The sequence below is a fragment of the Aulostomus chinensis genome, chromosome 23, assembly GCF_037954235.1.
Source record: "Aulostomus chinensis isolate RoL2024-O1b breed Wild chromosome 23, RoL_Achi_v1.0, whole genome shotgun sequence".
Taxonomy (NCBI): domain Eukaryota; kingdom Metazoa; phylum Chordata; class Actinopteri; order Syngnathiformes; family Aulostomidae; genus Aulostomus; species Aulostomus chinensis.
In genome coordinates, this window is record NC_141342.1 from 10,487,723 (window position 1) to 10,511,126 (window position 23,404).

At 42.4% G+C, this 23,404-nt stretch overlaps 2 protein-coding genes across 2 annotated transcripts in view; both read left to right on the top strand.

Moving 5' to 3' along the window:
* LOC147239476 (SH3 and multiple ankyrin repeat domains protein 1-like) overlaps window positions 1–12,750 on the top strand; it is a 31,895-nt gene extending 19,145 nt beyond the window's left edge. Inside the window, exons 17-27 of the mRNA XM_086194778.1 lie at window positions 1,997–2,079; window positions 2,246–2,370; window positions 3,360–3,495; window positions 3,676–3,756; window positions 5,117–5,125; window positions 5,316–5,342; window positions 5,417–5,473; window positions 5,637–5,758; window positions 7,029–7,155; window positions 7,235–10,409; window positions 10,506–12,750. Of these exons, the coding sequence (XP_086050904.1) occupies window positions 1,997–2,079; window positions 2,246–2,370; window positions 3,360–3,495; window positions 3,676–3,756; window positions 5,117–5,125; window positions 5,316–5,342; window positions 5,417–5,473; window positions 5,637–5,758; window positions 7,029–7,155; window positions 7,235–10,409; window positions 10,506–11,406 (4,843 nt within the window). The 3' untranslated portion in view covers window positions 11,407–12,750. The remainder of the gene's footprint in view (window positions 1–1,996; window positions 2,080–2,245; window positions 2,371–3,359; window positions 3,496–3,675; window positions 3,757–5,116; window positions 5,126–5,315; window positions 5,343–5,416; window positions 5,474–5,636; window positions 5,759–7,028; window positions 7,156–7,234; window positions 10,410–10,505) is intronic.
* Window positions 12,751–16,625: 3,875 nt separating this feature from the next.
* On the top strand, window positions 16,626–23,244 carry LOC147239477 (protein kinase C and casein kinase II substrate protein 3-like). Its single transcript, XM_086195844.1, has 10 exons — window positions 16,626–16,810; window positions 17,766–17,895; window positions 18,066–18,222; window positions 18,381–18,616; window positions 20,023–20,178; window positions 20,420–20,595; window positions 20,674–20,794; window positions 21,458–21,519; window positions 21,598–21,677; window positions 22,671–23,244. The coding sequence occupies exons 2-10, from the start codon at window positions 17,839–17,841 to the stop codon at window positions 22,781–22,783; spliced, it is 1,158 nt and encodes a 385-aa protein (XP_086051970.1). The 5' UTR covers window positions 16,626–16,810; window positions 17,766–17,838; the 3' UTR covers window positions 22,784–23,244.
* Window positions 23,245–23,404: the final 160 nt, after the last annotated feature.

Here is a 23,404-nt window from a genome sequence, read left to right on the forward strand (position 1 = left end):
TCATATTTATGTGTGAGCATGCAACCATATTCAGTGAATATAGGTGGCTCACACTTATTAGAAGATACGTCATAGTGCTTAATTGCATCACCTGGGTTCTTTAAACAGCACATATTCAATGTATGTGCTAAGCACGGTGTGATACTGACATCCATCCAGTGCTTCACTTCACTTGTGATGTGTGGGTATTGTTCCCACATAGTCAGCCTCTATCTCCATGTACATTCAGCAGGTGAATGGTTAAACAGCTGCCTTTTTACTCAGTAATTGTGGGTAGAGGAGCAGATGACTCAGGAGGGTACATAATAACTCTGGTTTCTACCAGGCTTAGAGCTCCATTGCAGCCAGTTCACAGATAGTCCTACGAGCCAACAGATTAACCGTGGATATTTGTGCTTTTTGTGGCACTGCTTGACCAAGAGGGATGAGATGAACGAGCTGCAAAGGGGGGGTGGGGGGGGGGGTGATGTTACTGCAAGCCAAGTTCACCTGGAGGACCAACACTGGTCATGTTTCCCTTTTGTAGAAGTGGATACATGAAGAAACCGATGGGTCCGTCCACCCACTCCATGTTACTTTGATCCTCAGAGAGGGAAAGCATGATGGAGGACAGGGTGAGAGAAAAGGAATGAGGTGTGAGGAGCAGATGGCTGGAAGGCGGCTATGCGTTGGCGAAACAGTAACATTGATGGAGAACACACAAGGGATGGACCTCAGTCGGGGAAATTAGCGATCATCTGTTCAGTGCTAAAGTTTGGTGTCGAAGTCTGGATCTTCGGTCCTGGAAGCTTGTGATTCTTCTGTACCCCTGTGACTCAAAAGCCAAACATTTGCTACATTTTAGATAAGATGTTTTATTCTATGTGGGTTTATTGCCAAGTTGCAGATGTCTTAAACACAGAGATGGGATTTGGTTTTCTTGTCCAGAGAATTAAGGTACAGCTGTCATCTCTCATAAAGGTACCACACATAAAAGGAGTCCAGTTTGGAAATAATATCCATGGATACGCCATAAGCACTGTGACTTTAGCAACCATTACAAATAGTATTCAATTGAATTCAGCTTCCAATAAATCAAATAATTTGATTTTAGTGTCAGTTTGAGTTAAGCTGAGTAGGGAGAAATATCAGGAATTCCTCTTGAATCATGTGGTGCTGCTCAAGCCTGGGGCTCTCTAACAGAACCAGGGCGAATTGACATTGTTAGAAAGTCAAGTCCTGAAATGAGTCATGAGATGTGGCTGTGTATGGCAGTGTGAAGTCCCTTTCACCAGGCCTATATTAGAGAAAGCAGCTTGGCTAAAAGTCCCAGACATGGTAATAGAATAATGAAGCAGCTTGCTGGGCCAGCCGTTACACTACTCCAATCGTCCCGTACTATAATAAGATTGCATCAGTACGGTCCCTGTTTTCCCCCCTTCGCCCACTGTAGTCTTTGAGGGAGAGAAGATGTTTTTTGAGGAAGATTAGACGCTTGTCTGACCTCTTCTCGTACATAATTTGAAGTGTCATGTATGACCGGTAGTGGTGCTCTGCAGTATCCTTACAAAAGCTGCCAGAGGCTGTGAAAGCTAATGCAGCACTTTACGTGTATTTAGAAGTTTCTATTATCTGTGAAGTGTATGTGCACATTTTTTTTAATGTGCCGTTCCCTCCAGTCCAGTGCTTGTCAACTCCGGCTGGATTAGTTCCCACTGTTGTATGGAACATCATCTCATCTACACTTCCTCCCATTGTGTCCCTAACTGTACCCCTGTTATCAACCCTTTGGTGCACCAGAGCTTTTTGTATGACATTCTCAAACCAACCGATCTTTTGCTGCAGTGTGATTTCATAATGTGATGCAGTATAGCTGTTTTCCACATCCAGATGGGCACAGCATTACTACTTTTTTTTTGTCTGTCAGTATTGAAGTCATATACTCTGGCTGTTCACCTTTTACTTTTTCTTCCTGTCTGTCCAATCCTATTTCCCCTCCTTCTTTCCTCTCTGTTAGTGATTACATCATTAAGGAGAAGACAGTGCTCCTACAGAAGAAAGACAATGAGGGCTTTGGTTTTGTGCTTAGGGGAGCCAAAGGTGAGCATCCTCACCAAATTTCACCCCAAATTCCTCTGTCTCTGTAGATTTCTCACTCTCATGTGTACCTTTTTTCACTGTCAAATCTCCATCCCACCATTTTCAAACCCGTGTTCTCGTTATCTGTGTCGGATCATCCCTATCCTTTTTGTCTAATCCTCTGCAGCTCAGACTCCCATAGAGGAATTCACTCCGACACCAGCGTTCCCGGCGCTGCAGTACCTGGAGTCTGTCGATGAGGGGGGTGTGGCGTGGAGGGCAGGCCTAAGGATGGGGGATTTCCTCATTGAGGTGTGGATGAGTTGAAATGTGTTCAATTCCAGCAAGGAAGCCCAAATCAGAGGCCTTGTTTACCAATAGCATGCCATTAAATTCTTTCAGCATCATATCTAATACCCTCCTACAGAATCAATGGGGGGGGGGGGGCATAAATCTCTTATCGATTGACCACCAGGCAACCAGCATAGAATAAACATCCAAGGATTTATGACTATTTTCATTAAAACATTGATTGTAATTTGTCTTTGCTTGTGTTTGAGCTAAACAAATCAGTACAATGCAAACACATCAGCATAAACATACCAAAAATGTTCTCAACACAGGAGCCTAGAACCCACTCAGGGACACACTTAGACTGAAGGGAAGATGAGAAGTTAAATGCCGTGACTCCCTCAAGATAAGCGCTACGTAACCCTTTAATTTATACCCTTGATGGATGGGGCACAAAAAGACCCATCCTAGGCATGTGGGTGCTAATATCCTAACCAGAGCTTTTTGATGTTGCTTTCAACTACTTTATTGGGCAGTTTAACAGGCTACAAGACATATACATTGAGCTCACGTTGGGGTTTGACTTTTTCTGTCCTGACTCAACACACACATGTTCAATGTCGCACACGCGTGGAATGTGAAGGATACGTGTAAAGATGTGGAAAAAGCCTGATGCGAATGCCTGCTGGTCTTGTACCTTGAAATGTTGCCTTGAGGACTCACTTCCAGAGGTGATGGTCAAACCTCTATTAAAGCTGACACATCCTGCTAATTTGTATTCAACCTACCAACTATGACTCACTTATGAAGCAGACCAAGTGTGACTGCGTTACTGTAGCTTTTGCTTATATTGCTTGAACACCAATTCATGTCCTGAAAGTCTTGTAAAAAATTTTTTTTTTTTAAATTAGCCACACTGAAAGAGAGTATTTTATTTTTCTGATTTTATAATTTTATAAAATGGAAATTAATGCAAAACAACAGCTGATTCTGTGTTCTGTGTCTGTCAGGTGAATGGCCAGAATGTAGTGAAGGTTGGACACCGGCAGGTGGTCAACATGATCCGACAGGGCGGCAACAGTCTGATGGTGAAAGTTGTCATGGTCGCTCGGAACCCTGAGCTGGAGGACACTGCTCGGAAGAGAGGTAAGCGTCACATTTTCCTGGTATGTCATTTCCATGTAATGTTTATGATTTTATGATGAAAGCTGATTGCATGTTTACTTCACCCTAAAAGCCTGTTGTGGTGCGGTTGTCATTGGTGACTTTATGTTTACATGAGAATACTAAACATCAAGTCTGCATTTGGCCGGTTTCCCTTGGCAGCCCCACAGCAGAGTAAGAGACTGACTCCTCCTGCCATTGCCCTGCGCTCCAAGTCAATGACGTCAGAGCTGGAAGATATGGGTAAGATGATGGAGGGGGTAAAGTGCTGAATGCAAAGGATACAGAGGAGGGGAGATCGGGAAAAGACCACGTATAAAAGAAATTAAATTAGACTCTAGTACAGTTTTTCTTTGCAGGATGGTGGTACAATACCATGGTTGCAATCCTGAATCATATTTGCTATGAATAACCTCTGGGGGCAGTGTCTGACATTTTGGAAATTTTTTTGTAGCAAGAAGATATTCAGACCATGACTTCCTCAGCCCTTTGCTGGTTATCGTTTTTGTTCCAAGGGTTTAAGAGATTGAGGGTTGAGACAACTCAAGCCACATGACCAGAGATACTACTAAAATCCAGCTTTTTTTTTGCCATGGGAACAGATTTAATCACAGTTCACTCCAGGATCAAATTACCCTATAGTAGATGTAGGGAATTATTAGCTCTGGCTCCAATTGGCATTGATCTTAGAATGTTACAAAACCTATTATAGGTGAACTTGGTGATTTTTGTTCGGCTTCCGGTGCTTCCACCGTCTGACCCACATATCAGAAGTAGTCATGAATCCACTATCCACTATCCACATTGTGCTTGCAGGCAATGAAAGCTTGTTTGGATAACAGTACGTTCCCTGACTTTTTGACATCTTGGCCACAAATTCAATCGTTCAAGCAGCACTCAAACATCGTTCACTGGGCATTAAGAGGCACAGACGAGGGCTGTTGGTTTTACTACAGCTACCAAAGACTATGTACAAGTACAAGATCTAAACTCTGGTGCTGCCTTTATTCACTTATTTCCAGTGTTTTGACTACATTTGTGATGTCAAAACAAGGAGGCAACTCCCGGTCTTCATGTCATGGAAATGGAATATAATGTCTTTTTAGTAGGTTTACCCGGATTTAGAAAAAGTGCATGCAGCTGTATGAACTAACACAAGAATCTAAGTTGTTAGCATTAGCAGATGGGTTATGGGATTGCGTTTCATCCAAAGCGCTACGCTTCATTGGCTCTCTACTGCTTTAACGAGATTGCCTAGTACTACTCAGACTACAACTGGAAATCAGAACATTTGTGCCCCCAAAATCTTGTCCCCTGCCTACGGATTCTTCATTCATATGTAAATATGTGTTTGTAGAGATTACCATGGCAGCATCAGTTGTTAGAGACCTGAGGAGAGTATACTGTTGGTGAGATTTTACTTTCACATTTCTGATGTTTCGATGGAGAAGAGGCTGTTTTTATTTTGTATAAAATAGAAGAAAACTGGTACAATGAAAAGTAATTGCTGGATATTGCAGTTGCAGTTGTGACATGCTAGTAATTGATGTCACCAACTGTTCTTTTTCCTCTTTTTCCTCTCAACTGTGTGTGCTGCTTACAGTGGACAAAGGTGGGAGAATCATGGATTTGTGTGCTTTCATTATCATTTCCTTCCCCATTCCCATCCCCCTTATCACCTCCGTATTCACACCATCACGTGTCTGAGTATGTATTTCATCCTTTCATCTGCTTTGTAAACATGACTACACATCAGTTCTAGTCACACCTAATCTCTGTTTCCCCAATTATGTATGCTGCAGCTGCATCTCCATGGAAAAAGAAAGCAGGTGAATATCAGCCTTTATCACTACCCATATCAGCCCTGAGCTTTAATTAAAAGTCATACTTCCTTTTTTTCTAGAATATGAGTCCTCTCAGGGCACTGATAAGAAGAGGACAGTTTATCAGATGGCACTAAGTAAGAAATCACTCTCACTGCTCTTGTCAGTCTTTTTTTCAAACCTTGAGGGATTGAGAGTGGGCTCACTGAAATTCTCCGTTTCATGCTTCTGACCTTATTTTATGCTCATACACATGCTGTGTTTCTTGTCTGCCCTGCCCCTGCTCTGTCTTTGTTTTAGATAAACTGGATGAAATCTTGGCTGCTGCCCAGCACACTATTACATCAGACAACCAGGGCCAGAGAGGTCACGGAGGCAAGAGGGACCGGAGCAAGAGTATTGTTCCCAATGTTTCCAATGAGGTACTTTTGGGAACTGGAAGAAAATGTTCCTTGATAGGGTTGTTACCATAATTTAATATCCAGCTGGGTTTTCAGGCTCCCTTATTACAAATAAGATATTTTGCTGACAAGTACCAGAGATGTGGGATTTCAGTAATATGACTTGAGTTTAACATTGACTGACTTGATACATGTTTGTCAAACCCTGCTAAAAGTTCAAATTGCGTTTAATTTTTTTCATTCACGTCAAGTGACTTAAGACAGATGACTTGAAAGGCTGGTAATTTGTTGTAAATATTTAAATTTTTCTTTATATTTCGGGAAATTATTTGACGCTTTGATTTATAATGTTGAATTTACAGTGTGTTCAACAATTAGAGGGCCAGAGACCAATGCACAAGGCATCCACCATAAAAGGGGGGTAGTCAAAAGATAAATAAATTAGGATTTAAAGATGATATTGTCAATAAGAACAGGAGGACGGTGGTATGACAGAAAGTCAAAAATGAATCCATCTGACAAAAAACCCCACAGAGAAAGTTGTTTGAACCTGTAATTTCACCCACTATGTTGACTTTTTTAAATCGCTTGCAAGCTAATGCTTAATCTAAGCTATGTTTTCGATAGATCCCTAACCCTCCAAAACATTCATGCAGTTTATTTATGAAGCGGACATCTTGTTAATACAGGTAATCAAAGAACTGCAGTAGCTCATCAGAATGTTGACTTGATTTGCTTGACCTGAGCAAGGACTTGACCTGTCTTGCTAAACTAAAAGCAGGGATTTGACTTGACTTTCTTTATTCACAGTAACTTGGGAGGCACATGTGAATTAATCTCACTTCTGACAAACACTGATCAGTTGTGGAGCACTTTCTCCGTCTTCCAACCACAGATATACTCATACAAAAAGGGTTCCTGCAGTGTTTTTAGATGTAGCACTTATTTAGTCATGGAAGTGACTAATGCCTGCGAAAATGATTTCTATCTATAAAGCAGGCAGGGTCTTTCTGTTTCTTTAGATGTGGGTGTGTTCTGCTGCCCTCACTGCACTTTTCAGAAAATGATTGACAATTGCCCTCCTACACTAAAATGTTTGTTTAAGCGTGAGTCAGGTTGTGTTCATTCATCTATGTTCTGTTGCCCAATAAATGAATGCTCTGGTTGGTTCTTTATCACATTTCAATACATTTCAAATGAGCCAAAATGTGTTTTATTTACTTATTTCTGATAAATGTTTCTTCTCTTCTCTCCATCACCCTTTCTAACATTTGTGTTGCAACACCTGAAGCCGACATATGAGATGCAATCATCAGTAAATACAGTGCAGCCTGGACAAGGATTCAACTACAACCAAGCTCATTTTCAACCAGGCCATGGTCCCCAGCATGCTGTCTTGATGCGGCAAAAGTCTATTGGTAAAACTAATTGTTGTGAGGAAATTTCTGCCTGCTCAGGATTTTAATTTTTAAGATTTTTTTTATGTCTTTTGCTAAGGTGTAACAGAGGAGGAGAGGCAGTACCTTCATCCACCTGCTATGAAGCTGGTGCGTAGCCTGTCAGTGCCAGGACCAGAGGAAATCCCCCCACCTCCAAACACATCTGCCCCAGAGCCACCTTTATCAGCTGGCCTTCATCCTGGGAGAGGGCCTGCTATGCCCATACCCCCAGTATCTCAAGGTCACTTCCAGCTCCACTCTCAACCAGGGCATCCTAATCAGTCAGGCTGGGAGAGGGGAGTACCTGGTGGGATGAACCAGCAGGTTATGGTCCCCACGCTCCGCAGACAATCGGAGGGACTGTGCATCAGGGAGCCAGAGGCACCCAGAAGAGGCGGTGGTAAGATGGGAGGTTTAAGAAGAGGCTACAGCAGTGCTACACCTCCAACAAGTGCTAAACCTAAGGCCCAACAAGCTCTGTCCCATCATCCACATATAGCCACGCGAGAGCAAGGAGGAGGGGTTGGTAGGGGGGCAGCTAGGAGGGGTGGTCGGGGAGCGCTGATAAAACAGTCTAAAGTGGAGGATGGGCTGCGACAGCACAGAGGGAAAGGGGGTGCAGCCAAAGAGAAGAACTCCATCCCCATCCCTACCATCATTGTCAAAGCACCCTCCACCAGCAGCAGTGGCCGAAGCAGTCAGGGCAGCAGCATGGAGGCCGAGGCTTCACAGGAAGGAGAGGACCAAACGTCAGCAGATCAACACCCAGAAAGTCCGAATACCAGTTTACCCTCACCGCTCACCCCATTACCACCTCAGCCCCCTACCTCCTTGCCTTCATCAACAGTTGCTCCTTCTGTTTCCCCACAACAGAACTTGGAAAACCTGGACTATACATCAACATTTGGTTTGACCTTTGGAGGAGGAGGGGGGGCACGCAGGGAAAGGGAACGTTTCCGTGATATGAGAAGAAAGAGCGCTTCTTTCTTCCTCTCGTCTGAAGAGGACATTCAAGGTGAGGCTGGAGGGGGACCAGGAGAGGGAGGAGGGACACCAGGGGCAAGAATTCAGCCTTTACAGAGCTCACAAATGGAAGTACCAGCTCCTCGGTTACGACCCTCCAAGTCTATTGATGAGGGCATGTTTTCTGGAGACAACTATGTCAATTATTCCAGCAGCATGCCCCCAGCATTTGGTCTGCCTGAGTATTCCTCCCCAATCCTTGGTCAGGATGGCCAACCAAAGTCAGCTCCATCAATGTATGGCTCGCAGCCAGCTACTACCTTCATCCACCCACTTACGGGGAAGGTTCTCGATCCCTCATCTCCACTTGGCCTGGCACTTGCTGCAAGAGAAAGGGCGTTAAAGGATGACCGCAGGACACGCCGAGAAGACAGACATTTTGGTAGGCAGCTCTCTACAGTCGGGGCATTCCCTACCCCCGTTCAAACCCCAACTCCATCCCTTTTTGCAACCCCTACACAATCAACCTACACCTCCCCAGTCTCCCTCCATCTGAGCTCCCCCACTGCCACCACCTCACCTGCATCTCTGAGCCGACCACAGTCACCAAGAATCTTGCGTTTGGGAGGAGGAGGTGGGGAAAGAATAGAGAGAGAAAAAGATGGTGGACCCAGGGAGGGTCTTAGAGTTCGTTTCTCAGAGGACAGAAACAGTCACTATTCAACTCAGTATTACCCACAAAGCCCCAGAGAAAGAGAAAAGGAGGCATATGATAGCAAACCAGTTACACCCATACAGCCTCCTCCACCACCGGCTCAGCCTGCTCCCCGTAGGCCCTCCTTTCTACAGATGGAAAGCACTCCCAACACCAGCTATATCCCTCAATACACTGTCCCCACAGCCCCAGTACAGGCACATGAAGGTATTGCAGAGTCAAGAGCTGGGGCAGGTGGAAGTCTGGGAATGATGGTTCTCCCTCCTCCAGCTCCCTCAATAGACGCAGATGAAGAGTTTGTCTTTGCAGATCCCTTGCCACCTCCTTTACAGTTTGCTAATGGTAAGAATGAGAGAGTCAAATCATTCCCCCAGCAGTATCAATACCCAGTTCAGCACACTGTCGCTCCACCACCTGCACCTCCTCTTCCATCGACTAAGCCCTCAAATGCTCCCCAACCCTCTTCTCAGGGTGGAGACTCTGCTGGCTCCAGCCTCACATCCTATGACAGTGAGGTGGCTAACCTAACACAATCAACTCTCTCTCCATCTTTTCCATCCCCACAGATATTTCCCCCTTCCTCCACCACCACCATCACCTCCGCCTCAGCCCTGCCTGCCACATCATTACATAGACCCAAACCCCTGTCCCATTCTCACCCCTATTACAGCACCTCAAACGACCAATTGGTGGGCAGTAACACCCCAGCCCAGGACAGAGGCACAGCCACCCTCACCACCACCATGACATATGCTACCACTACCATGACAGCCACTGCTGCTGCTACAACAACCACAACCTCTCCAGCTTCCTCTGACAACAGCATGATTGTGGGTGGACCCAAGGCTGGCCTCGGCACAGGGAGCAAAGCTATGAATCACCCTACTTTTATACCCAAGAGTGGCGACTGGCAAGATGCTGTGGTGGATTCTGGGATTGAAGAGCTGGACAGTCACAGCAGCAGCGACCACCATTTAGAAATGCTGGGGTTAACTGGGCAAAGAGGAGGGATTGGAGGAGATGGCAGAGGAGGAACTGGAGCTGAACAGGATCCTTGCACAGCCTACTCAGGTGGGCAAACATTTGAGGTGCAGAGCACCAAACTGGTAAACCCTGTGTTTCCAAAGATGACTCATTTTAAGGATGGAGGGGGGAGGGGCCCGCCTGTAGCACTGCGTAGGCAGAATAGCACCAACCCTGCTCCCTTACAGTTGCATAGACAAAACAACCCAGAAGATGGAAGGTTAGATAGATCTCTAACAGATGAAAGGGACCATACACAGAGCAGATCCAAAATAGAGGATGGCTTTACCTCCACCCTTGTTGCCTGTTTAGAGAGGCCCATGGAGACTCGATCAGTTGGATGGGTTGAGGTCGGTGAGCATGAGCAGGTCCAGAGAAGTAGTATGGCTTTGGATGGCCGCAGGCTTCATTCACCGCTCTCAGGTGTGAAGGCCAGCATCATCAATGAGCTGAGCTCCAAACTGCAACAGATGAGTAGCATGAAGAGCATGGACGACTGGGGCCACTCTCCCAAATCACCCACCATGCACAGGTAGGTTCATTTGCCTTGATAATATATACAATATATAATATTTTAATTTGCTTTTTTGTCAGAATCTTAATTCCCTGATTCATTTGTGTTTTTCAGATATTCAGCTGATTTCACAGATGCTTTTCATAGCCCCCCCACTGGCCGCTCCACTTCACCTTTGCCCACCTCTTCCCCACAGCACCGTCAGATCCTTACACCTAATCTGTCGGCCACTCCCTCTATCTCCCCTTCCCCCCAAGTTCCAGTTCAGCACAACTGGACCCGCTCCCCTTCTCCACAGATGCCTTCCTCCCCTGTTCACTCACACCCTCCCCACTCACCGACCTTCTGTCCATACCCAACCTCACCAAAGCATCGCTCTAAGATGCGGCGACAAACATTTGATTTCCAATGCAGTCCCACTAAGGAGATGCGGTCTTCAGTGTCCCGGCGCCGTGCTCCTAGCCCACTTATCTATAACACTGAACAGCAAAACCCCACCCCTCCCAGACCCTCCTCCCTCCCCATCCTTCCCAGTACACCTGTCTACAATAATCCCTTCGACTTCCCTGGTCCCCTCACCCCTCCTTCTCCTGGCCTTCCTCTAGGAGATACCTACAAGGCTGCAACACCTCCATTGTTCTCCCCATCAGGTGTGCCAAGTCCAAATCCTCTATTTGTCTCCCGCTCCCTCTCCCCCACCCATTTTCTCTCTGGAGCTTCTTCCCCCATGCACTTGCCACCTAGCCCATCTTGCCTCAACTACCCCCACCTCACCCCTCCTCCACCAGCCAAACCCTTTGCCATCAAGCCTCTGCCCTACTGGACCAAGTACGATGTGGCTGACTGGTTGACTTATCTAAACCTGGGGGAACACACAGAGCGTTTTATAGACAATGAGATTGATGGATCTCATTTGCCTTCACTTACCAAGGATGACTTCTTGGACCTGGGAGTGACACGTGTGGGGCATCGAATGAATATCGAGAGGGCACTGAAGAAACTCACTGACAGGTGAGGGAGGACTTAAAAAGCAACAGGTCAATTGGTCAAAAAGGAAGCGCTGGATGGGGAAGGAAAGTGTCTCAGTCCTTCCATAACATGTTAACTGGACCATCCCCTTTCTTCATCATTTCCATATAATTTGATAAGTTATCTCATCTTCCTCAATCCTCCTCTTTTTCTATTAACTTGTTTTATTAGTCCTATTTAGTTTTTACTCCGCCCATTCTTATTTTTTGATTTGCCCTCCTTCTCTCCTCAGGCGGCTCTCCTCTCCTTTGCATGTCAGTACTTCCCCCAGAGACACAGATTGAGAGTGATGGGGGTGATTCTAAGATGAAAATGAGAGAAACACATTGACAAAGATGAACAATAAAAGAAGATGTGCAAGAGAAGAACTGTGGACGTCAAGGAGATTGTGTTGAACTCAGACTTTTAAGGGCTGGGTATGTGGGGAGAAAAATCTTGCACATTGCTCTAAATGTTTTGGATTTTATGAAAAAAACAACTGGTCAAGACAGGGCACAAAGAAAGACATGAAAACGACACCCTCTGTTTGGAAATATATTTTGAAATGTTTGATGGACAGGCATTAGATCAACACACTGTTTTGTGCTGTAAAAGGAAACACTAATTCTCACAAATACTGACAGATGGAGTCTCACACCATCTGGTTCAAGCGCTGAGAAAACTTCAGTTACACTTCATAGGAAAGTTGCGATTTAAAGGCTAAACACAAATAAAATGTTACTGACTGAGCCAACTGAGACTGGTGAAAAACAACATGAAGACCACATCTTGGCATCAGTTTGTAGCTTTAAGCAGATCAGAGCATCAAATGGCTGTGACTAACAGAGCGAAAGTCAGAGAGGATTATGAGGACGGACTTGATAGAAAACCATAGTATTTTTTTTCTATTTATGCCATGTACCCCAAAAAATTACAACGATAAGCTACATATGTGCTTTGCGAGCACTAAATATATCTTACATGTTTAACAGGATTCGCCGTTTGCAAAAGTTTTGTACAAAGTGCTGACAGCAATCATCCTTTTCAAACTAGTCAGGATTTAAAATCACTGAGTTCAAGTTGTGTGTACTATTAAAAAAAGTCTTGTTTTGAAATGATAATTTCCCTGCGCAGAAAAATTTTGGAAAGGAATTAAAAAATGGTTGCATTTCATTTAAAATCCTCTTAGAATTTTTATTGCTGTTTATGGCCATAGCACAGGTGGAAGTATGGATCCATTCCTTCTGATGCCATAATCTCTCTCTCTCTCTCTCTCTCTCTCTCTCTCTCTCTCTCTCTCTCTCTCTCTCTCTCTCTCTCTCTCTCTCACACACACACACACACACACAAACTCATACACATACACAGCAGTGATCAAAAAGGGCTTTTTACTGCTTCTCTGTCTGCCTGACTTCCCTTCAGCCTCTTTGAGTCTGTGTGTCTGAATTTGTGTGTGCGTCAGCCTGCTTTGGTGGCCAAATGCTTCCCCTGACTAACCCATCGCTTTTGAACACGTTTTAGTCCAAAAATGGTCACAAACAAAAGAAGACATTGCTCTTTTTCCTACTTGTTGACAATCCTGACGTTTCCCTATTCCACACTTTAAACCTTGAAAATAAATCTCCAGTCCCATTTTACACGAGGGTTTCTTTTTTCAGCCTGATAAACGTGGTAAATATGTAAATGCTGAACACGAGAGCCCTGGATTTTTTACTGGTTAGTCATTCCCTGCAGTGAATTCAACTGTAAGGTTAAAACATCATTTATAGATCTATATGTAATGATGATTATGATGACCATGATCACATAAAAATAAAGTATAATAAAGATTATATTAAGTATGTATACATTTTTAAGAATCTCCGTCTTCCAAATAGTGTGGACAAATTCTTTAAAGCTTTGTTTTGTTTCTATTTTATTTTGGTTTTAGTGTAAATGCTTTCTATACTGCTCGCCCTGTGATGACCTTAGTGAAGCTGACACTTGTTAGTTAACGCATATTCTCGCTATGTGAGTATAAAACTATGACTCTGTATTCTCACGCTGAGTTGCCTCAATGCTATTTTGTGTTGGATGCTATTTTGAGGAGTGAAATGACTGAGCGGTAGTGTAGAAAGCACTACATACTCTGATTTTAAAAGTATTTTAGGTCTAGTGAAATGCATAATGAATATGACTACATACAGTATGAGCGTGAATATGCAGAGATAAAAAGGTATAAATATATATAAATATACATATAAATATATATATATATATATAAAGTTTTGTTTTAAATAAAATATATACTGATAAACAATAGAAGTACAACAAATGTGTTGAAATAAAAACTAAAAATAAACTATGGCCCTGTCTTGATTCTCATTTCTCTGTGGCTTCCCTCTTCATGTAATGATCCAATTTAAAGTGCTGTGTTTGAGTCATTTGGCAGCAGCTCGTCTCATCCCTGCGGTGGTTGAACACAACATTGTTTTCAGGTCCAAGATTGTTTTCCCATCAGGCTGAGTGAGCTAATAGGACAAAAGAGTAGAGCTCACCGGGAGGGAAAAGATGAGATGGCTTAATTCAAAGCAAGAAGTGGCTGTAGTCATGCGGCAAACCGAAATATGCCTGTAAGGTATTAAAAACAGCTTGGAAGGAGATGAGTGAGAGATTGCTTGCTAGCATGGTGGCCGGTTTAAGGTTCACGATAGAAAATTGTGGAGCAATGCTGTTGTTTTTTGAAAGCTTATGCCAGGTTGCGAATTCTTGTGTTTTTCAGATGAAGGTTTTCTCACAGAAGCTATTCCAGATGTCAAAGCTTGACTTATCTATGCAGAGATTAACTTCCTGCTGTGATTTGCTCTCAAGAAATGAGAAAATACACGGAGGAAATACTTATTATTTAGTTCAAGTTTTTGTAATTGAACTTTGCGTTATGTAATTCTTGTTTCTTTGGCTTAGAAATGACAGATGAGAAATGATGATAGAAACTCTGGATTGAACATTTTTCTTCCAAATGATATTTTCTCTTTTCGTGTTAGTGAAATTCAAACAAATACTATTTGCCCAAAATCTGCCAGCTGTGAAGACGGATTTAAATATTTTTTTAATCAAACAGTTATTCTCACTTTCACACTCATTTCTCTCCTTAAATTTGTCATCTGTAATTTGAATATGAGCAGTTTACAGAGATATCTGTTTTAATACTAAACAAAAATTAGACCTGTTATTCTACGAAACTCAAAGCAATACTTCACCTAAAAAGTAGATTCTGGCTTTCTAGTACTCGCTTATAATTGACATGAGCTCGCAAAGAGGGTTTCTTTTCTTCGTCTCACCGTCGCTTTTTTGTGGCTCCAGGATGCATAAACTACCAGCTACTTATATTTGTGAACGGTGACAAATGCTAACAGTAGCTATCGCAACAAAACCGCGGCAAAATTGCCAAAAAAATGTTGATGAACAGATTTTCAAGCGCATCATGTGGTATAATCCATGTCTTTTTTAATCCAGCTGGATGCACACTAATCTACAAAAACCTTTAATACCTCCAGTTCAATGCTACTGTAAGAGCACAAGCAAGTTGATTAAACTGAACGCACCAGTTTGGCTGCTCAGGGCTGCCATGAATCTGGAAACCGTGGACCAACTGCCTTCACAATTTTGGGTGTAATTTTATGAACCGGAGCTTCAGTTTCTCCTTTAACTGAACAAGATCACATTATGTGTTGAGAGATGTTTAAATAATCTGAACTATGTTTAGCTTAGCTTAGCTTAGCTTAGCTTAGCTTAGCTTAGCTTAGCTTAGCTTAGCCTAGTTTAGTTTAATTTAGTGTAATTTGTAAGTATAGTTTGGTTCAGTTTAGTTGGTAACAACCCAATACAACCCCTGTTTCAGAGTGTAATATATTGGGTACCAATGGAGTGTTTTAGAGGAAAGAATTGATCAAAAAAACAAAACAACAGCAACATCAAAGTTAAATTACACAGTAAAATGAACATCTTCTGAAAATGAAATGGTAATATTGTGGAATGACGATCCAAAACATGGACTGTATCAAAAATCAGTTCAGACTTTTGCACTGTGAGACATAAAATTTGAATAACACATCATAAATTGTACAGGTTGATGAAAAAAAAAAACAATTTCATTGATGTTTTGGTGGTATATGAAGGACCGAGTGACTTGTAAAAAAAAAAAACCATGATATTAACAAATATAAATTAAAGTATTTACCATTTCATAAAAGGAATAATAATCTTGCTGTTTTGTACCATTAGAAATTACAGTTTCCTTTTTTTATCCAAACTCTCTGCAGAAGAGAGACAGAACATAAAAAACATCTCATAACATGATTCATTAAAGCTCATCAGGTGGACATGAGTTCCAAAACATTTATGGTCCAGCTGTTAGAATATGTTTGGCTTTGTAAATGCATTTTTAGAATATAATAAACAGTTACATTTGGCAGATGTATACATTTTGTAATTATATACAGCATTTATTGCACAAATACTTGGTGGGTGTGCAGACCAGATGTGGATAAATGAACTGTGTGGAGGCTGAAACTTTTACCTCCTGGCTAACATCCAGAAAAGCACCGGCCAGAATATGTAAACAGCGTGTGGGTGAACACACTGCCTCCATATTACATCTGTTTGACATGTTCTCTTTCTAGGCCTGGCCAGAGAGAATGGCAGGTCACAATGGGTCAGTTCATGGGACAACACACACACACACACACACACACACACACACACACACACACACACACACTGCTGTCACACACACTCTAATAAGCTCACATGACTTTGGGCTACACTGACACGATTCTGTGACAAGCAAAAATGACAGTTGTGCATCTCATTAGCACCATATAGAGAGAGACAGAGGGAGTGGCAGGGTGAGAGAGGGAGGGGGATTCTCCCAGTTGTTCTTTTCTAATAACAGACTGCGGAGAAAGTGTAAAAAGAGGAGCTAGACATATGATAGAGGAGGCAAGAGATGTGTGAGTGACCAGTTGGGAGCGTTGCGATGATGGAGTGAACTCAGAGGAGGAGAGCACAAAAGGTAAGATTCCTCCTCCTTGCTTGTTCACCTAGAAGTCAATTAAGAGGAGTGACTTCAATTTGATCAGCTGTTTTTTCCCCTTGCTTGCTTGTATTGTCTCAGTGACTCACGCCCACTTTCACATCAGCAACGTTAGTGTGTGTGTGCGCGCGTGTGTGCGTGTGTGTGTAACTTTAAGTGGCAAGGGAAAATTGGGTCAGAGAGAGAGTAGAGAGGGAGAGAAGCTTGTGTTGGAGGAGGAGAGGCACACTGGGAGAGGGGGAGACAGACAGAGAAATGGAGAGAACCCCCCTCAGCGGCCCTTGAACTACAGTAACAAGTGGTCAGTTGAGTAATCACTGGCGATTCACAGAGAAATGTAAGTGCTGGTTTCTCCCGGGCATGACTGCTCTGCTGCCACTTTTGCTTTTCTGGCTTGCGGGTGAAGTATTAATATACTGTCATGTGAACGCTTGTGTGTATACGTGTGTGTCGAGTCCTCTTACGAAGCCTGTCTACAGACTTTCCACTTGCAGGAGTTCAGTTGCAAGTGAGAAAAGATAGTACGAAAACATTTATGAAAAGCAGCTCGATGAGGGAAAGAAGAACAGAGAAGCCTCAGTCATGCTCAGTCTTGTGATGAGGTGTGGTTAGTCACTTTCACATTACTCAGCCAATGTGTCAACGTTTTACCCAGACAGAAAAAGGCTTGAAGGACTGTGTCCTTAGCGTGTTTTTACAAGCATTCCCCTCCTTTTGTTCCAACTGCCTCTTCCCTCTTGTTTAGGCTTTGCACGCTGTGCAAAAATCTCTGCTATCTGAACTATTTATTTATTTATTTTCCTTTCTCGTTCATTTTCCAGATCAGAAATGTACCCCTGTTGAGCTTCTTTTTTTTTTTTTTTTTTTTTGCAGTTATGATCTCTGAGTCAAATGGCAGCAAGAAAGAGTAAGGAGACAGTTGGATTCTGATAGGCCTTGGATTAATCAGAGCAAAGGGAAATATGACCTTTCCCTGCTGTTTATTTTTGGGAAAGCAACAGGATGAATGCTGGAGCAGCTGTTCTATTCCTGCTGGCAGATCCCACCCCTGTGAATTCCAGTCTGCCACTGGAACAACACTCCCCTTACTCACGGAGGGCCTCGTTGTATCTAAGCACTGTAATGGTGTAAATAACAACTCGTCTTAGTTGTTGGCAATAAGCATAGCAACACACACACAAGCTGCTAGGTTTCAGCTGCCATTTATCAGACTTGTCTACCATACAGGGACTCTGTTCATAGTGTAGTTCAACCTGTTGCATGGTAATTAGTGTCATCTTCTCTGCCAATAGAAACCACTTGCTCCGTGCGTGAACCAGTCGAACAACTCTCTTTTGCTCTCTGAGACAGACGTGTTCCCAAATCATGGCGAGCCTACCAAAAGACCCGCCCGAGGATGGCACCAAACAGAGCTTCTGGATGGTGAGGATTTATATTCATGATGAAATCTAAGACAACCACCACCCCAGGAATAGCCAGTTAATCCACAACAGTGCTCATGTGTGACTGTGTGTAGCTCATGATTGTGTGTACCACTGCTGCAGGCCTGTTATTTTTGCATATCATAGTCTTTGTCTCTCCTCCCTCCCCAGCCAGGGAACTATGTGCGTACAGTGCACCGAACTGAGCAGTCATACAGGGCCTGCAATGACATCGTGGCCTGCTTCATGGAGAGAGCCAAGGTAGAGAAGCAGTACGCCCAGCAGCTCAGCCAGTGGAGCAGCAAGTGGAAGTCTATCGTAGATTCTCGTGAGTATAGAGGGAGACGCATGATGGGATGTTGATTCTTAGTATTCATCTGTGCTGTGGACAAATGGACATCACTGTTCCTTTCCTGGTTCCATGACTCACTTCTGTGCCCTGTGCTTGATTCATTCCTCCATCTGTTTTTTTCCATCCTTCCCTAGGGCCTCTTTATGGCTCCCTCATGAGAGCTTGGCAGTGCTTCTTCACCTCCACAGAGCGTTTGTCAACCATCCACTCCTCCATCTCCCAGTCTCTTGTGGCAGAGGAAGGGGACCGGGTGAAGACCTGGCAGAGGGAGACCTTTCCAAAAAAACTCTTCTGCGGGTTCAAGGAGAGCTATGATAACAACACCAGTTTTTCACGTGCACAGAGACCCTGGAGCAAAAAGCTGATTAAGGTCCACAATATACACGTCATTTCAATTGATGTTTATATGTGCTTCTATTTTAGGAGATGTGAACAATAACTCTGGTTTGACAAAAAAAAAAAAAAATCAGTTAAAATTTATATGAAGGCCCACTTGTCCCTGAACATGACGATCTCCATCAGAGGATGGAGCGACTAAAAGAACCATTTGGGTTTGTGCTAATTTTAATGCAAGGTAAGAAATAACTGCTTTTAAAGGAACAAGACAACATTTTTGGGAAATATGGTCGTTTCAATCCTTCCCAGAGCCAGACAAGAATATCCTCTCTCCTCTGTGTGTGGTCACTCACAAAGACCACCTGGCCAGTTTTTTGTCCTAGTTAGCTTAGCATGATGAATGATAGTGGATGGGAAGGTTAGCATTCCTCCATCACTTTGCCTGAATTACTACACCAGGGTTGTGCATAATGTTTTTGTTAAGTAAAAACTTACAATTATGATACTCCTGACCACAAATATCCATAAATTGATCAATTTGAACCAAATTACACAGAGGGAGACCTACAGGTTTTGAAAAATGAGCAACAACTTCCACTTCCATTTATTGCGCTAAGCTAACTGACAGACAGTGGAATCTATCTTTTTGTCTGGTTCTGGGAAAGATGGAAAGTAAGCCTATTTCCCTGTGAGTTAGTGTGTATCATGAATGAATAGTTTAAAAAAACAGGCAAAAAAAATATTAAACTTAGGCTGTAGTGGTACATTCACTCAGGTGAGAAGTTTGATGACAAATTGCTAAACATTCAAGTATCAACAGTTAGCGTACCAGCCTGCAGATGTTTGCATAGCTTTGCGTGAAGAAGGAAAACATGGTGACAGCCCACGTGAAACCATCTAAAGGTGATTACATTCTCCTACTGTCACCTTTCAAACGCACTGCTTGTATCTTGTTTGTTTAATGACTCAAAAACAAGTTGTAAGATAAATCTGTGAGTTGAACACAGGAAGTAAAAACCTTGCAGCAAAGCCCCATTTCAAACTGAAACTAACCAAAAAGCTGCCAACACCAGCTAACATCTGGTTGGTTGTTTTTTTTTTTTTGTGCTGTGGAAATGGGTTTAATTAGTATTCAATCCTGGGTCAAATGAGCCTGCAGTAGACACAGGACTTTCTCAGTTCCAGCTCCAATAGTCAATTATGTAAACATTAAATCCAGATGAACATGTTCGGTCTATTTCCATCGGTAACTTCCATGAGTTTTTGTCATTTCAGCCAAAAATTCAACCTGTCTTTGTTCAAATAGCACTAAAAAAAAAAAAAAAAAAAAAAAAAAACATAAAACGTCTACAGTATCAAGAAAAAGCGTGAGGAAAAAAAAAAAAACGAGTACACAATTAAACACACAAACACTTGCGTGTGTGAATTTGTATTCAACAGCTGGAGAAGGCCCAGAGTGCATATCACAAGTCCTGTCAGAGGGAGCAAGCTGCCATTGACAAAGAGAAACAAGCCAACGAGAGCACTGAAATGAGTCCTGAGAAAAAGCAGAAGTTCACAGAGGCCAAGGAGAAGGCCACGGCGGAGAAAGAAAAGGTGAGGGGAATATGGGGTTGTGACTAACACTATCATGTATGTCATGACCTGCTTTGTTACATTCCAGCACATTTTTATTGGCCTAATGCACATGGTGAGTGGTGAGGAGTGTAAACTCTCCTCAGGATTTATGGGAATGAAGAACGATTGCTGAACATCCCCACCAGTAAAGAAACAGAATAGAAGTTCTTTCTGAGGGAGGGTACAGACGCTTTTCATGATAAACTGCTTCTTCTCTCAGATGAGAGACCAGTACGAGAAACTGCTGGAGGACGTGACGGCGTACACGCCTCGGTACATGGAGGAAATGGAAGCCATTTTTGACCAGTCACAGGAAGAGGAGAGGAAGAGGATCAGCTTTCTGAAGCAGGCCTTCCTCTCCATCCACAGACATCTTGACATTACCAACAATGAGAGGTGAGTGTGTACAAAATGTGTATACATGAAGTACTGGTGTACTTTTTGTGTCATTCCTGTCACGGTCCCCTGTGTCAGTGTGAAGGCGGTGTACGGTGAACTCCATCAAACTCTGATGTCCATCGAAGAGCAGGAGGATCTGAAATGGTGGAAGAACAACCACGGTCCTGGAATGGTCACCAATTGGCCAAAGATTGAGGTACACCAACTTTCCCTCAAATACACAGAGGAGAAAAAAAAAATGAAGCGACAGCCTTTTTGATTTCTAAATTACTCTGGGGTTTTTTTGCACGCCAAGCATCAGCGCTACTCTGGAGTTTGTATCTTTACGACAAAACAATCATGAAGGAAGTGAGCAATAATCAACATTCAAGAAACCCTGAAACATCTTTTTCTGATTATTGGTTGGCCACAAGATACAAGTTGATCTTACATTTTGATTGCAGTATTCTTCCAATTATATGACAACCTCATTTTGACACTGACAAAAGAGGACACTGTCTTATATCTAGAGCAATGTGGTCATACGTGGCCACAAGATATAAGGAGAACTTGTTCCCATGTTTTCATTCATTTGTGGGAACAACTTCTAACTTTTTAAATTCTTCGCTTTTCCGCACTCTTGCATCGCAACATTTTTGCAAGTAAAATCTGATTTATTTATCTGTTCATCGTAGACAGAGTTCGTTCAAAGATCCTTACAGACAAGAGTGAACAACATTGAGATTTAAACGATGAATTATGGAAAAGAGTTCGATGGAGGAACTGAAAGGGCTGAAAAGTTTTATGACAACACTGACCAGTTAAATTAGAAGCATTAGAATGACGTGCTGTACGTTAAATCCCCCCCCCCCCCTTTCAGGAATGGGTCCCACCTGTAAAAAGACTAAAACGAAAGAAAAGAGACCGGAAAGAGAGCCGACCGTAAGTTACTCCAATCCAGGATAACTCCAGATGTGTGTGATTTCTTGATGTTGATACACGCTCTCCTTCTACTGCTAGTGTGATGATTGGCGGTGTGAAGGTGCGAGCTCTCTACGACTACGTTGGCGAGGAGGGTGATGAGCTGTCGTTTAAAGCAGGTGACACATAAAGTGACAATACTCGGATATTGTAAATTGGACAGAGGTGTTATCGTCAGTGTTGAAGTTGCAGTACGCTGAACTTCTACAACAACAAAATATCTGCACATGCATATAAAAGAAAACATAAGAAATACTTAAATGGAGATTACTGGCTTTTGAAGAGGGTCACCAGCCTCGGTGGCTTTGCATACTTAGTCATTTATCGGCGTAATGAGCCTTTTCTTGGCCTCTGTCTGCATTTAAGTACAAACTATAACATGGACAGTGTTACACTCTGATATGTGGCTATGACCTTTTTTATATCCTTCACATACACGGCAATATTTCAGTTTCAATAACTTTGGAGTTGGCGTACTCAAAAGCTGCCTTTCATCTTTTCTTTTTTTCACGGAGATGGAAGAGGCTTTTGTTTTTTTTTTCATTTTACAAATATCTTATTACCACAAAGAAAAGGTGATTCATTCTCAGAGTGCAATACAAAAAGGAAACAGTTTATCCCGTTTCAAACATCAGATGGCAAAATGAAGGAGCCCTTATGGTGAAGTGATGAGTAAACAAGCAGGACTTTATTTATCTATTTACTTAGTAATTGATTGATTGATTTATTGAGTACGAAGTGATCAAGCTGACCGAGATCTTTCTAACCATTTGGATATTTACTCACCCAGACATAAGAAGTTTTTTTGTTTTTTTTTTAGCCAGAACCCAAAGAGGAATTTGTGTAAAAGTAGAAATACCACCAAGTAAAAGTACAGTGTCCTACATGATATATTGTATGTTTGATGAGTTGATAATAATCCTCAGTCATACTCATTGATAGTTAAAGTGGGTGTTAATGGAGTATGAATAGCAAAAACACTCAAGGGTTACTCCTTGCTCCGAAGTGTCAAATTAATAAAAGAAATCCCAAATTATCTAGGCTAGAAATTTCCTTTAACATGTGTTTTGATGTGTGAATCTAAACTCAGTTTTTACTGGTCTTGATCCCAGGTGAAGTATTCCTGAAGGTGGAGGAGGAGGATGACCAGGGTTGGTGTCGAGGGGTCCTGAGCGAAGGGAAAGAGGGCTTCTACCCAGCCAATTACGTTGAAGTTGTGGAGTGACATCGCTCTGTTCAAGCTGTTATGTCCTAGAGCTTCTTTCTCACAAAGTTTGTTATCAAATATTCTGCCCACCTAACGCTAAAATAAATTATTCCCAGTCAGTTTTGAAAAATTAATACTTTGTGAAAACCTTAAATTTCTAACTTTTTTTTTTTTTGGGGTTTGATTTCAGCTGCAAAATGAATTAATTTATCAAAGACAAGAATGTACCATGTGTATGTGTTTAAATGTGTGCGTATGAGTGTGTATGTACGCTTGTCAGAGCAGAGCAGAAGGTTATTTATTTACCACCATCGGGTCAATGTCATGAATAAAAGGTCATAAATATTGCAGAGACACAGGTTTACAACGGTGTTTGCATGTCCACAGACTTCATGTTTACTTTAAAAGTGTCTAGAAGCAGCGGGGAACCGATTTTCAAAATAAAATCACAATTTTTTTGCCTTCAATCTACCTTGTTGATTTTTTTTTTAAATTAACATATTAGAACAGATTTCAAATGTAATTTCATGTATTTTTTTTGTTTTTTCTCACATTGAATAAATTCAACTACATACAGCAGACATACACTCAGAGAATGCAGAAAAAATACGTTGGGAATTCCAAATACAAAGTATTTCA

Coding starts and splice junctions, on each gene's coding strand:
- LOC147239477 (XM_086195844.1), top strand. CDS start 17,839: ATGGCGAGCCTACCAAAAGACCCGCCCGAGGATGGCACCAAACAGAGC. Junction 17,896..18,065: donor CCAAACAGAGCTTCTGGATG/GTGAGGATTTAT, acceptor CTCCCTCCCCAG/CCAGGGAACTATGTGCGTAC. Junction 20,179..20,419: donor CCACGGCGGAGAAAGAAAAG/GTGAGGGGAATA, acceptor TTCTTCTCTCAG/ATGAGAGACCAGTACGAGAA.